The sequence below is a fragment of the Populus trichocarpa genome, chromosome 17 (assembly GCF_000002775.5).
Source record: "Populus trichocarpa isolate Nisqually-1 chromosome 17, P.trichocarpa_v4.1, whole genome shotgun sequence".
In the NCBI taxonomy this organism is placed as follows: domain Eukaryota; kingdom Viridiplantae; phylum Streptophyta; class Magnoliopsida; order Malpighiales; family Salicaceae; genus Populus; species Populus trichocarpa.
In genome coordinates, this window is record NC_037301.2 from 11,287,606 (window position 1) to 11,301,931 (window position 14,326).

The 14,326-nt window shown below is 34.8% G+C and overlaps 3 protein-coding genes across 4 annotated transcripts; 1 reads left to right on the forward strand and 2 right to left on the reverse strand.

Moving 5' to 3' along the window:
* Window positions 1-369: 369 nt before the first annotated feature.
* On the reverse strand, window positions 370-1,474 carry LOC112324712 (phosphatidylinositol 4-kinase gamma 7-like). Its single transcript, XM_052448332.1, has 2 exons — window positions 1,446-1,474; window positions 370-1,398 (listed from the first exon to the last, which is right to left on the reverse strand). Exons 1-2 carry the CDS (start codon window positions 1,472-1,474, stop codon window positions 414-416), a joined length of 1,014 nt encoding a protein of 337 aa, XP_052304292.1. The 3' UTR covers window positions 370-413.
* On the reverse strand, window positions 370-2,237 carry LOC18107363 (phosphatidylinositol 4-kinase gamma 7-like). Its single transcript, XM_024588875.2, has one exon. The coding sequence runs from the start codon at window positions 2,235-2,237 to the stop codon at window positions 1,512-1,514; it is 726 nt and encodes a 241-aa protein (XP_024444643.1). The 3' UTR covers window positions 370-1,511.
* Window positions 2,238-5,518: 3,281 nt separating this feature from the next.
* LOC18107364 (O-fucosyltransferase 27) lies at window positions 5,519-11,270 on the forward strand. 2 transcript variants are annotated; one of them, XM_006373356.3, is made up of 10 exons: window positions 5,519-5,874; window positions 6,292-6,376; window positions 7,249-7,319; window positions 7,406-7,494; window positions 7,602-7,845; window positions 8,452-8,564; window positions 8,645-8,735; window positions 8,844-8,972; window positions 9,379-9,932; window positions 10,354-11,270. In XM_006373356.3, the coding sequence occupies exons 1-10, from the start codon at window positions 5,677-5,679 to the stop codon at window positions 10,781-10,783; spliced, it is 2,004 nt and encodes a 667-aa protein (XP_006373418.3). In that variant the 5' UTR covers window positions 5,519-5,676; the 3' UTR covers window positions 10,784-11,270. The 2 variants fall into 2 exon arrangements, with proteins under 2 accessions (XP_006373418.3, XP_024444890.2); XM_024589122.2 differs by lacking the exon at window positions 7,249-7,319 and having other exon boundaries at window positions 5,725-5,874.
* The last annotated feature ends 3,056 nt before the right edge of the window (window positions 11,271-14,326 follow it).

A 14,326-nucleotide genomic window follows, 5' to 3' on the forward strand; every position in this document is an offset into this window, starting at 1 on the left:
GGTGTGCAAGAATACAAAAATCAAATCTAGCTAATCACATACTTCACAGGCATTACGTTCTCCTCTTAAATAGCGAGTCAACACCTTATCGCAGGGACAGTATAACAATAAGCTCTCACAACCATGCCTAAACAAGTGCCTTATTCTCCCCGCACTCTATTATGTTTCATTCAACACTCAAAACAGTGGCTGAAAGCGGAGCAGTTCAGCCACAAAAGAAAATAAGAGGAGGGGGAGATAAAAACTAATGCAGATGAAGAAATGATGTTCTCACCTCCGGCAGCTGATGATGGGATGTTATCATCAACGAAGTTTTGACAATCCCAACTCGCGAACAAAGTCTGTCGTCCTCAGGATTGACTTTTGGACACTACACCTTTCCAACATCTTTAATATATCCAGTGACTCACTTCTCAAAACTGGCAGGAAGTTCCAAGCCTCTGTCTTTGCCTCTGACCAGCACTTCCAGATTCGCAATTAGTGAAAGCTGGATGTAAAAGTTTCTTAAAGTTCTCAAGAAACAGAACCCACTCCCCTTCATCCAGATCAGCTAGCGTCACAAAACTCATGCTTGAAGGAAGCTGCTCATTAACACTCCTGTTTCCGGAAGAAGAACCAGCCAGGTAACCACTTCTCCGTATCTCACCCTCGTGCCGCCAACTGTTCTCACCGCCACTTATTTTTTTTAATAACATGGACATCCTTGAAATGTTTGTAATCTTGTCCTCTGTAGAGCCAGCGTATTCATCTCTGCTTAAATTCAACTCCTCCTCCTCAATGTCTGCCTCTCCCTCCTCCTCCTCCTCCGCACTCTCCTCTAGCTTGGAAAGTGGATTTAGCACATTTTTGGCTTTGGACAGGAAACAATGAGGTCTCATTTCTAATTTATCTCCTATATTTGAAGTCAAACGTAACTCCTCACAGTCAATGTCAAACTGAAACTCCTCATTGTCTTCCAGTTTCACCTCGTCAACAAGATATTCCATCTCCCCGAGCAGACTCCTTGCCTTAATGCATATAAGCTCAAGCTCACTGGGCTCCTCTCCATGGCTTCGAAACTCTCTGCTCATCATCTCACCAATCTCAGCAAGACATAAGCCAAAAGCTGCTGCTTCCTTTAGGAAAATTGTACAAACAACCAAGACTCTGAGGCATGCCTCTCGAATCATTGGTAGTTCCCTCCGAAGCATATCAGAATCTTGGAAAGGGTCAAGATTATTTATATACTCAAGCTCATCCTCAGAGAATGGAATCGACGCTTGCGGCCAATGGATCCACTCAAAGTATGGATCCTCCAAACTTTCAGGAAGGCAAAGGCCAAGATCAATGGGAATGAGCTCCACCTGACCAAACCTCCCAATCCCATCAACCTTCTTGACCAGAAGGTTCCCAGCATGTCTGTCAGTGTTAAGGATCCGTATATCTAAAATTCCTATCCTATGCACAGCAGTGACAGGAAAGCTCGAAGTCCCATAGTCACTGGCATCAAAATCATGAGGTATGAACTGCTGCTACGATGCAATCTTGCTAACATGGTTTCTCCGTTGATTTTTATTTCCATCATTGACATTGAAAATCGAGTGTGTCATCTTCACAAGGGCAGTTGAGGGCACATTGGCAAAGTGATTATAGTCAAGAAGGTAAGCTGCCACTTCTCTGAACCCAGTCTCTCCAACGCGCACTGAACGTTTGAGGCCTGGCTGCCCTAGAGCTTTTCCAACGAAACCTTTTGGATTGTTAGGGGCGTAAGGTTCCTCATCTGTGGGCTTCACAATAGCAATATTTTCACCATGGCAATTCTTGAAATAGTATGTACCACCAAGGCCACTATGAATAGGAATTGGATCAACCCCAATCCTCAATGCTTTCACAATGTCATTTACCATTTGTTTTACTTTAGCAAAGTGCTCTGAAAATCCTAGTAACTCAATTGGGCCACTCCAATCACTCTGCTGAAGATCCTTCCCAGAGGACGAGAGACATGGTGTAGATGAGCTTCTATGCATAGAATTCTTGGTAAGAAGAAGTGGAGAATCATTTCTACCTGCACTGAGGTCGTTTTTTAACACCTTCTCCCCAAATATCAATGACCTCTCCTCAGTTGGGACATTGAGGGCAAGCTGTAATTTCCTCTTAACAGTATGGGCATTGTCACTCCTGTCTAATTCCATACCCAAAACAATGCCAGTTTTGGTCTGAACAAATACACGCCTCCTTCCAGAAGGCTTTCTTTCCATTCATTTATTCACACAACACTCACCACTGAGGGGTCCTTCTAAATTTGCAACTGCCACATCTATATGTACAGGATGGTCCAGATCAGGACACATGGAAGGAAGAGGAGAAACTGTAAAATTCAAAGCCGGCAGCAGAGATGGCAGCGGCAGGGAGCTTCTCTCTCAAGCAGACGCCAATCTGAAATGCCAACAATGAACATGGGGAGAGTTTTGCGCCTTGCACAACCATAATCAAGGCAGTTGATTTCAAAGTGATTCTGTAGTTATCACATTGGAACAGTTGATGGTGAAGGAGGAGACCTGGTGGAACTGCTAGATTGGAGAAGCCATCTGATAATACCGGCTAAAGGAAACATAACATACGAATCAGGAATATTAAACTAAAAGATAACTAAAACTCACAGAAATGAAAAATAAGAACAGAGTAACTTAAACAAATTCACATATTCTGCTCTTCTTCAAGACAAGACCCAGAAACCTCAAGGGAACAGAGGTTGCTCAACCATAGAACACTTTAGAAATCAATAATAATAATAAAAAAATCTGCATGTGGGATGTAGTTAATGGTGAAGAGGGCTTCCTAAATATTGATCCATGCTGGCATCCACATCCTTTAAGTTATATAATCTTACATTTTTCCAAAAGCAATCCCCCACATCAATAAGAAAACAAGGAACAACTACATTTGGCCATCATTAAAATTTAATCTAATCACATTGATAACCCTTCAACCAGGGATAACGTGTTTCTTTCTAGTTGAAGATAAAATTTCTCACCGGTAATTAAATTATCGTTAGAATATAAATACATAAACGACTTATAATTTACGACAACCTAAAATAATTTATAGTTTACAATAAATCAATTTTAAAATAATTATTCAAAGCTGAAAAAAATATCCGATCTTGAGGTAATTTTTATATATATTTATATGATATGGTAATTAAGATTTTTTTTTAAAAATAAATTAACAATTTTCGTTGCATATTTGAACACTCAACTACAGGAGAGAGGTAGATTTTTGGTGGAGGTGCACATACGCCAAGTAACAAATCACTTTCTTCCATTATTAATAACTTTGATACCCTCGATCCATCGTCTTGAAATAGAGTAATGCTGGATGAAAGAAGAAGTTCGAGGATGGTTTTCACGTGCTCAGTAAGCATGATGTCCTTTTATATATATATATTAATTAATGGCCTGTGTGGGGAGCTAGCCAACCAAACTTGTCACATGTTTTTCGACACATCATAATGTCCGAGCAAACCAAAGTAGGAAAGCAGATTTGTGTTCAAGCGTTTTTGAAGTGATTTTTAAAAGAATTGAATTTTTATTTATTTTAAATTATTTATTTTATATATTTTTAAATTATTTTGATATGCTAATATTAAAAATAAATTTTTAAAAATTAAAAAATATTTTAAAATACAATTATTATTATACTATCAACCGCTTCAACCACTCGTGAAACTTTTGAAATTAATTTGAAACTCGAAGAAGCTCAGCAGCCAGAAAGATGCAAAGGCAACACAGTAGGCCGGCAAAGCAGCCAGGCATGACCATACCTACCTGCAACTGTGCGGCAAAGAAATCAAACTTTCTATAACAACCTTGAATTTTTTAAAAAAATATATATATAAAACAAGTTTATTATGTACTAAATAATTATAAATTATAGTATTTAAGATAGAGTTATGGATGTACAGACTCCAATAAATCTCATTTACTGTAAAGTTTTTTTTTTAAAATTTTATGTTAGTATATTTTTAAATACAACGTTAGTGTGAAAAAAACGTGCATGTGATTCCCACACACCCCCCCACCTGAGTCAAGTCTTAGCTGTCCTTTTTCTCTTTCCCAATTAAAATGCACAGTGATTACCCTTCTCAGAAGTGGACCCCACCTGCCTTTTGCCTTTCATTTTTGCTTGTCTGGTACCCTCCGCTCCAATACTTAGATTTTCAGTAAGTTTGCGGAATGATTAGAAACGCGGTACCATTTATGTTTTTAAAAGATTTAAAATTTTATTTTTGTTAAAAATTAATTTTTTTATATTTTAAAATTATTTTAATATACTAATCTTAAAATTAATTTTTTTCAAATAAAAAAATATTATTTCAATATATTTTTAAATAAAAAATATTTTAAATCGCAACCCCAACCACAACATCAGTGTACCAACTGCCTCTAAGAGTGTGTTTGGTATTGCGGTAGCTGTTGTGGTTGTGATTTAAAAAAAGTTGTTTTATAAAAAGTACTTTTAATTGAGGTTGGTTTGAAAAAATAGGTGTTTGGTTAAAACTGTGGTTAAAATTGAGGTTGAAGAAAAAATAGTTTAATGTGTTTGATTAATAATACTTTTAAAATTGAGGTTATAAAATAATTTTAAAAAAATATATTAATATTGATGATTTTTAATTTAAATATTGTGAATTTAACTATTACTATTATATCATGAAATAAATCATACTTTATATAAAATATTTTTTATTATTCCATGAAACCATTTATAATTTCATTACGTACGAAATATATCCAACAAAAACTACAGTTTTCATAATATTTTTAGCATGTAATAAAATTAGATAAAATATTATCAGGTATAAAATTCACTCTAAACTAGTTTTTTTTTTAAATAAATGTTAAAAAAATTAACACACTACTTAAAAAAAAAAGGTCACGCAGGTAAGTGAACAGTGCAAGAGAATTGCACCGTTCACTATTTTAAGTGAACAGTGTACACTATATACTGTTCATGTTAATTATGAAAAAAAGTAAGAAATGGTTGTTTTTTTTTTACTACATTTCTAATACAGAAATTAAATGGAATCCAGTGATAATATATTAATTTTTTTCTTAATCAAACGACTGCAAATTACATTTTAAATAAAACAAAGCTACAACCACATAGCTAAATGGGCTTTAATACTGCTACTGTACCCTAAGGTGAGTAAGACTTCAGAAGAGTTTCTTCTGAAGTGATCGTAACCTTAATCAAATTTAATTTGTTTAAATTAATTTATTTTTCCTTTTAAAAAAAGGAAGTACCCAACTTGTACCAGACATCTCAATCATTTACACGTTAAGCCAGTGGTACTAATTAGTAATTTAACATTCAATCAATATCTTTGTACTAATTAAAAAAATTATCTCTTTCTTGATTGATAAGAGAGTGGTTAAATCTTAAAAAATAAAAAAAAACAATCCTTGTCTGAATTTTTCAACCAGACATTTCTGTAGTCTATAAGACACGTCTCAGACGTGTCCTAGAGGCTTAAACTCTCTCTCTCTCTCTCTCTCTCTCCGTGGCTCTTGACTTCCACTACTCTGTCCTCTCCACTGCTTCAAAGTGCCTTTTTTTTTACTTCAAGTTTCTCTCTTCAACACTCAAAACACGCAAAAACCAGAAAGCTGGGATCTTTACTGGTTAATAATATCTATGAAAGGAGAAGGGAAGATGGTGATTATGTCCAAGATGAAGTGGGTTGGTTTAGTTGGGCTAGTTCTGTCAGCCTTTTCTCTCTTTGTACATTTTTTGCTTGCTAGATACACTGAGGAAGGCATTTCTGATTACCAGTCTTCAGTCACAATCTTTTCTTGGAGACCCATCTTTGAAAACTCTGACTTTGCCAAGAATGTATGCACCACCACCACCACTACTTATTAACAATTTCTTTCTCGTTTGCTTATATCATAATGTCTGTGTTGTTAAGATTTGGATTTGGTTTAGTGGGTTTTGAGATGCTTTCTTTCTTAGTTTGGCTGGTTGTGGGCATTTCTTTGTTCTCTCTGTGTTAGTATGTCAATGCAGTGGTTTTTGAGTTTTGGCTTTATTGTTGAGTGTTTTAAGTTTTGTGTGGATCTAAACAGACCTTTCCACGAAGATGCCATATTTTTTTTTTTGCATTAGAGGAATTTTGTGTTCTTGACTTAGTTTGGATCTGTTTTCTAAATTTTTGAAATCATTTTTGGGTGGTATTGGTGAGATTTTTAGACTTACAGCATAAGGATCGTATGGTCTCTGATTTATTTTTGCTTTTAATATGTGGTGCAGAGTCCCTTGTACAGAAGACTATGGGGTCAAGTAAGGCGGCTTGAATCCTTACATCCAGATGCAAATCCCAGAGGATATTATGCTGGTTAGCTTTCATGCCAAGGATTTTGTAATTAACAAAAATGTGATACTGCAATGTTATGACTTAAACTAGGTTGCCTGGGTTTTCTAATTACGAATGCAATATAAATTCACTGCAATATCATATTGCTACTTCTAGTTTATCTCGGTTTTGTAACTCTTTAAGGACTGCAAAGTTATTATTGATATTGGTGCCATAACCTAAATTTGTTTCTTTGGAGATTTGGTAGGTTCTGCCTAGAAACACAGTCTGAGATCTTTCAAGTTTTTGAGAGTTTAAACTTTGGAGTAGGTTTCTATACACTGGAATCAGTATTATAAACCTAACTGGTAATGGAACTTAAAGAGCTTGTATGATCCTGGAGACGGGAATTGCTATCTGATGGTTTTTGGAACTGAAACAGCTCGAAATGGAACAGGAACCAAGCTGTTTTCTTTTCTTTTGCACTTGGATATGAATTTGCAGTGGATAAATGTCACAAGTGAAATTTGGCCAAGAACATGTTGTGTGTATGACTTAATTGCTTTACCTGGTTGTGGCTCCATGTACAATTCATTCTTTTTGTGTAATGGCAGTCAATCCCGTGTTGCTGTATATAGGACACCCTTTAGTTTAATATTGAGTTGGCATTTCTTATGATGTGTCTATCCCTGCATAACATGTTGCCTTTCCATTTTTCTCTATATGGATAGAGTTGGATTATATGATCTTCTAATCAGAATCTCTGATGTTGTGACACGACACAAAAGTTGTTGATGAGCAAACTAGGGAATTGTTGTTCTTAGTCAATTATTTTATGCTATGATTTTTGTTTTGTTTGTTCAAGTTTATATCATTTGCCGCGTGAGCTCCTAACTTTAATATGCATACAACAGATCCCCGATCAGAATCAAGTGGGTATGTGTTTGTTAGGATACAAGGTGGATTCCATGAAATAAGGAATTCGGTGAGGGTAACATGCACTAGTTGGTATTATTTCATATCAATGTGTAACACAGTTAGTCTGACTTCTGAATCTTGTTGGTCTTTCAGATATGTGACGTGGTTGCGATTTCTAGGCTTCTTAATGCTACTTTAGTTATTCCTGAGATCCAATCAACAACAAGCAGCAAAGGAATCAGGTGACTCCTTTTCTGTTATTAACTCTCACAAAATTTGTATCTATGGAAAAATTAATTTAATCGTTATTAATTCATTTTATGTCAATTTAATGAAATGTTCATTGCAGCTCCGAGTTCAAGAGTTTTGCATACCTATATAATGAGGATCAATTCATGGCAGCTTTGGTGAAAGATGTTAAAGTTGTGAAAACCCTTCCGCAAAATCTTAAAGGTGCAAGGAGGAAAAAAAAGATCCCATCATTCAGAGTGCCTAATTCAGCTTCACCATATTTTTATTTGCATCATGTTCTCCCAGTACTTAATAAGCATGCAGTGGTTGAACTAGTTGTTTCTGAAGGGGGGTGCTTGCAGGTACTTGATTTTCAATCATTGTTTTGTTATAGGTGTAGACATGTAGTTATATCTAAAACTTGATATTCAGAAATCATGTATAGATTTATGTATGCTCTACTTTGCTTCATTTTTCTTACTTATTTCTTTCTTTTTCAACTCTTTCCTTTTCGAATCTATTTTGTAGTAGTTCATGATATTCTCACACCAGCATGAACTTGATACCTTTGGGCATTCTTGTACTTGATCTATGCCATTGTGTCACCAAAGTGTAGACATGCTGGTGCTTGTTTATGACTGCTGGTGTAAATTGAAAATAATGCTCTGGTGTTTTCGTTCTTATTTTATCGGTAAAGAAATAAAGCTCGACCAATCTTGTTGCTTAAACTGTTTCAAGTTTGCTTTTTCCCCAATGATGTGATCCGTTATTTATTTATCCTAGTCGTATCTGCCTTTTGGACTACTTAGTAACAATCTTCTTTGCAGCTGATTTTTCCTGATGAGATACTTTGCAGTCCTGTATTTTTTTTGAAATTGGGATTTAGATTTTCTTTTCTGAATATGATTACCATCTTTCTGTTACATCATGTGGCTAGGAATATTACCATCTTTCTGGTCCTGATGTAGGCTATACTTCCACCCCATCTTGAAGAATATCAAAGGCTGAGGTGCAGAGTTGGTTTTCATGCCTTACGGTTTCGGCAAGAGGTCCAGGAACTTGCAACTAAAATATTGCATAGGTCAATGACTGCTCATCATTTAATTGAAATATTTATCAGTCATATTCTTTGGTGATTTCTGAACTGTCCATGTATTTCAGGTTACGGGCACCTGGTAGACCATTTATAGCCTTTGATCCTGGTATGACGAGAGATGCCTTAGCATACCATGGCTGTGCTGAACTTTTCCAGGTACCTGCACCTATTCCTGAATTCATGATTGATTTTTATTTTTGGAAACCTTGAACAGCAAAGCTTACCTTGCGTTTAATTGTGTTGTGTCTTGGAGCTCTTCCCAAGGATGTGCACACTGAACTTATTCAGCACAAAAGAGCTTGGATGAAGAAACATGGGATTGTTAAGGGGAAGCTTTCTGTAAATTCAGCCAAACAACGTCTTAATGGTTCATGTCCATTAATGCCAGAAGAGGTAAGAGTGTGTGTGTCAAATTCTCCTGTTTAATATTTGATGCATAGGAAATGTGCTTCTGATTCCTCCAAATGTCCATTTTAGGAAGCTTAATTTGTCTATTGTTTGTGCCCTGGAATTTTTTAAGAATGTAGAGGAAGACATACATCTCGAGGTTATTATAGTCACTTTACCTGTACAGGGAGTGGGGCCATCTCCAGATTTATCTCTTACAGAAGGGACAACCTTTCATTGCCTAATCATTGATTGGGTGATGGAACAAGCTTATAATGGTGGTCCTAATACCAAAAAATGGCTGTTCCAAGTCTAACTCTTTCACTTTATAAAACAAAGATATCATATAAAAAGAAAATATTTAAATAAATTCTAAGTGCTACTCTGGTCTAAATTAATTGGTTTTCTGCAGGTTGGTATTCTTCTACGTGCGTATGGATATTCATGGGACACAATTTTATATATCTCCGGGGGAGAAGTTTTTGGTGGCCAGCGGACACTGATTCCTCTTCATGCCATGTTTGAAAATACTGTTGATAGAACTTCTCTCGGTGCTGCATGGGAGATGAGTAGAATTTATGGTCGTGAGGTTAACATTGTTGACACTAAATTAAGGGCTCCACCTTCTGTTGTGCAAGAAAAAAAGCTTGGAGCATGGAAAAATGCAGGCCCGCGTCCCCATCCACTTCCACCCCCTCCAGCTCGGCCTAAATATCCACACAACATTGAAGGTTGGTGGGGTTGGGTGGCTGAGAGTGATAACGAGCCTGAGAGTACAGTAATGGAGTTGAGGACCAATGCCCATAAGCTATTATGGGAAGCAATTGACTATTTGATTTGTGTTGAAGCTGATGTTTTCATCCCTGGGTTTGACCGTGATGGGAAAGGACGTCCAAATTTTGCCAGCTTGGTAATGGGGCATAGGCTCTATCAATCAGCTGCATCTAAAACATTCCGGCTAGACAGGTAATCATTCCTATTAACAGAAGTGTGCATGCTTATGAATAGTTAACCACGGGAGTAAATTTGAATTGCAAAAATACTTTCATGGAAAACACTTATCCTCAAACATGCCCAATGGGAGTGCCCATCTACTCTGGCCTCTTTCATGTTTTCTTAAATGGGTTCTAATTTCAGGTACTGGGATTAACTTGATAAGTTGGTTTGTGTAGTCTCTTTTTGCAACTAATTCTTGTTGGTTGGACCATATGCCCTACAAATTCAGCTAAGCATGCTATACATCTTTATCTATTCTTGTGTTTATAAAAGTCATTTTGTCATTCAGTCTGCACAAATCTAAGTGATGACGCGTTCAAACATGGGGGGTCAGTGCACATCACCTTTTTTCTGTCTGTTAACAAGGATCTGTTTTTCTCCTGTATAATAGAAAGGAAGTTGTCAAGCTTTTGGAAGAAAACCGCGAACATTTGTACCAAGCAAATCATACCTGGCTGACTTCAATACGCAAACATCTTAGAAGAAGTTTAATTGATGGTGTAATAGAAGCATCCTCAAAATCAAAGCCATTTTCTTTTCTCTCCCATCCAGCGCCTGAATGTTCTTGCTTGAGATATGATCCTACCAAACCAGTTGAGGCTTCCCTTGGAGTTATGCATAGTTGCCCTAAGTGGATGGATAGTGAGATAAAAACAAAATCGAAGGATAAAGAAACTGAAGAGGATTCTGACGAAGATGTTTCCTCATCTTCTGGACTGTTTTTCAAGAATATTGGTGGAAATAATCAGAGTGGAGGTGGAGAATTGATCAAGGAAGAGTCTCAACTAGATGATCAAGAAGAACTTGAGGGCTCAGACTGATAAGAGCCCATGAGTTCTAATAGTAGGCTCTTGAGTGCCTTGGACATCGTCCCCTACCACCACCACGTTTTCTGCATGGGGTATTGAGTTTCATAACTTGGAGGGAGAAAAGTTGTGAAGAGCAGTTATCGGCTTCTGCCTTGATAGGAGAGGGAAAATGTTGAGATGGGAGTTGAAAAACTTGATGGCTCTCAAACTCAGCACAACTCCAGATCCATAAGCTCAGGTTGAAGCACTGTGACATTGACATATGCTAATGCAAGCTATTCAAGCTCCTTTGGGAAATATTTCAGCCATCATATTGGAAGCGAAAAGTCAATTTTGATGCAGACAGATTGCTTCTGATGGGATAACCCAAGAGCAGACCATTTTTGTAGGAAGCTCTAATATTCCTAGGCATACTAATGCGCACATCAATGTAACATGGTTGATAGCGGAACAATACAGATATTTAATCCATGACAGAATATATCGATTCTTTCTGTTAGATATTTGGCTTTAATATTGGTTAATTTTGGTTAATTGATAATTAAGTTTTATAATTGCTATTTATTTTTATTTTTATATGGTTCTCATGATTTCATTACTCGTGAATTTTATAAGTTAATTATAATTAATATGAGTTGATGTAATAGGTTTTGTTTTTTAAATATTTTTTAAAATAAATATCTTGTTAAATATTTTTATAAAAATCTTCTAATAAGCATCTAAAACAACAAAATTATATAGTATTGCCAGATTGCCTATACATCTAAAATTACTAGGTTATTTAATAATGCTTCACTGTATATGTATATATGGATAGGGAAGCTTTTGGTTTTTTTTTTTTTTTTCATTTCCGAACTTTTTTACTTTTTATTTCATCATTCAATTGCCTAATTAGATGGAACTAGTGTTGCAATTATTATAAAAGTACTAAATAAAAAAAGGGATTAAATTGTAAAACACAAAGAATAATAAGTTTGAACTAAAATATTTGTTAATGTTTATTTTAATTCACAAGTTCATTTTATTTATTTTTGGATTCTTGTATAAAAAAGAGACCCGCTAGAAAATGATAATAAATAGAAAAAATAATTGGTTGTTGTGATTTCAACCATAAAAATAATCAAGTTTGGTTTCTAGATTTTTCATTTAACAAGAAAAGTTGGATAATGGTTGTTATTGGCATTCAAATTGCCCAAAAAGTAGATTAAAGTTTGTGAAGATTTAGGGTTTTAAATTGATTTTTTTTTAATTAATTTTTGAAAACTTTAAGGCACAAGTGGGTTTATTGAGTCCAAACTTGGTTGAAATTGAGTTATCTATTTCAAAAACAAAAGACTAGTTCATGCCCAGTTAAACTATTGAAAACTAGGCAAGTGAAGGACTTATTATCTATTATAACAAATGACATGTCATTTATTTTATTTTATTTTCTAAAATAATACAGAAACGACATGTCATTCATCCCTTTATTAAAAAAAAAAAAAAGTAAGACTAGTAATGTTGGTTTGGACTCGAGAACTGCACCAACCTAGCATGCTACCGGAGGGCTAGGTGATGGGCCCAAACCCTTTTGTTTTTTTTTTATTTGTTTTTTTGGCATTTAAAAAAATAAAATTATCATGTTGATTCACTCATTTTCTAGTTTTGACATGATTCTTAAATAAAATTATATTTTATTTATTTATATTTTAATAATTTATTTTTGGATCTAATATGAAAATAATAATAATAATAAATTATTCATGAAAGTTTGATTGAAATTATTTTTTATATATAAAAAATAAATAGATTTTGAACATGATTTTAATATACCTATATTTTTTTAGCTTTCAATCACAAATAAAATATAGAAATAATATTTTGATATATTTTTTTAACTTATTTTAACAATTATATTTTTTTTAATAGAAAGAATGATTCTAGTTTAAAACTTTGTGTTCACTAAGATAAATAAAAATTAAGTTAATAAAAAATAGATTTTAAACTTGATAAATATAGGTTTTGTGATGATTTAAAATGAATTATATTTTTTATAAAATAAACAAAATATTATTCTATAATTAGATAAATTTAAAAAAAAAATTACATGCGCCATAAGATTAGATATTTTAATATATATTTTTATTTCAACTTCCTAACTTAATATTTGGTTTAGATTAACAAACTTTTTATTATTTATTAACACATATAATTTTCAATTTATTTTTATTAAATACACATGTTATCTTTATTTTGCAATGAAAATATTTTAATAATAATATCAAAAAAATTCTTCACATTCGTTAAAAAAAAATCCGATCCCCCAACGCAGCATACCGCGGAAATGCAAACTAGCGTGGACTATTTGACTTGACTGCTTGCTTGAACAGTGAACACACACACACACACACACACACACACACACACACACACACACACACATATATATAACCTTCAAAATGGTAGCCATTTTCTTTATTTATTCGTTTGTATAAAAGAGTCACAATTTGACTGATTAATCTGGGGAAGAAAGTTCCAAACAGAATCATAGAAACTGCTGAGAAAGCAGCTAGTTAACATGGACCCTCCAGTGATGATCAGCTTGTGCCTTGGTCAACAAGAGAACACGTAAATCTCTGCTGAAATGTTCCACCAAAAAACTCCTCAGACATCAGAATTCCTTTGAATATAAACGTGGCCACCAAGAATACTCCGCTTTATAAGTAGCAAAGGTATTGCTGTATGAAACCAAGAAGAAACGCAAACAAGCAAGCACTTATATACATCTGCTTTTATCATTCGACTCGACTATTCTTGATTAAGGGATAACATATAGCAGTCTTTCTTGAACAAAATGGGCTACAGGGAGAGGAGCACAAGTCGGCGTGCCGCCTTTTTAAGGTGGTTGGTTTTCTTCTTCCATGACGCTGCAAGCTTTGATGCTGAGGCCGCCAGGTCTTCAAGAAACTCAGAACCCTTCAGGCCCGAGGAGGAAATGGTGGCAGCAGCTAGGCATTTCTCAACTGCTCATAAAGTTCGATTTGGCTAAACATCCGTGTGCGTAGTAATTGTGGTTGTGACCAAAATGATCAAGTCCAGATCTCCATGAAACTCGTTTGACTCTGTGTCAGCATGCATGATAATTAAGTCAAGTTACAAAGAAGAGGATCCCAATCAATCCTTCGTGATGGATGTAGCTGGTCAATTCAGCTTTAATATTCAACTTCTCTGATTGAGAATTGCAATGGTGATAGGAGAAATTAAAAAAGAATCATGCTTGAAGATTCATTTGTACAAAGTTAATTGTTATTGCTATGAATATTTGATCTTTTAAAATATTTTGCTAGTTTAATTTCGTGTACTAGGAATTAATTTCCATTTGTCCTAAATTTTCTTTGGAATTCAGCACTGGTTTAATTAAGCCATTTTATTTCGAACTTCATCAAGCAAGCTTTCATGTCAAGTTTCTTGTAGAGCTCCCTGAATTCTCTAATGATTCCTTCTTCTTCTTTTTGATTGATTTAACATTAAAAAATTGATAAAAAAAAAAGCAATTAAAATAGCAGGATCAAATCC

Excerpts from the sequence above, each read along its gene's own strand:
- LOC112324712 (XM_052448332.1), bottom strand. The coding sequence starts at position 1,474 with ATGGGACTTCGAGCTTTCCTGTCACTGCT. Across the intron at positions 1,399-1,445 it reads CGAGCTTTCCTGTCACTGCT|ACATGCTGGGAACCTTCTGG; the intron begins GTGCATAGGATA and ends TAACACTGACAG.
- LOC18107363 (XM_024588875.2), bottom strand. The coding sequence starts at position 2,237 with ATGGAAAGAAAGCCTTCTGGAAGGAGGCGTGTATTTGTTCAGACCAAA.
- LOC18107364 (XM_006373356.3), top strand. The coding sequence starts at position 5,677 with ATGAAAGGAGAAGGGAAGATGGTGATTATGTCCAAGATGAAGTGGGTT. Across the intron at positions 5,875-6,291 it reads ACTCTGACTTTGCCAAGAAT|AGTCCCTTGTACAGAAGACT; the intron begins GTATGCACCACC and ends TATGTGGTGCAG. Across the intron at positions 9,933-10,353 it reads AAAACATTCCGGCTAGACAG|AAAGGAAGTTGTCAAGCTTT; the intron begins GTAATCATTCCT and ends CCTGTATAATAG.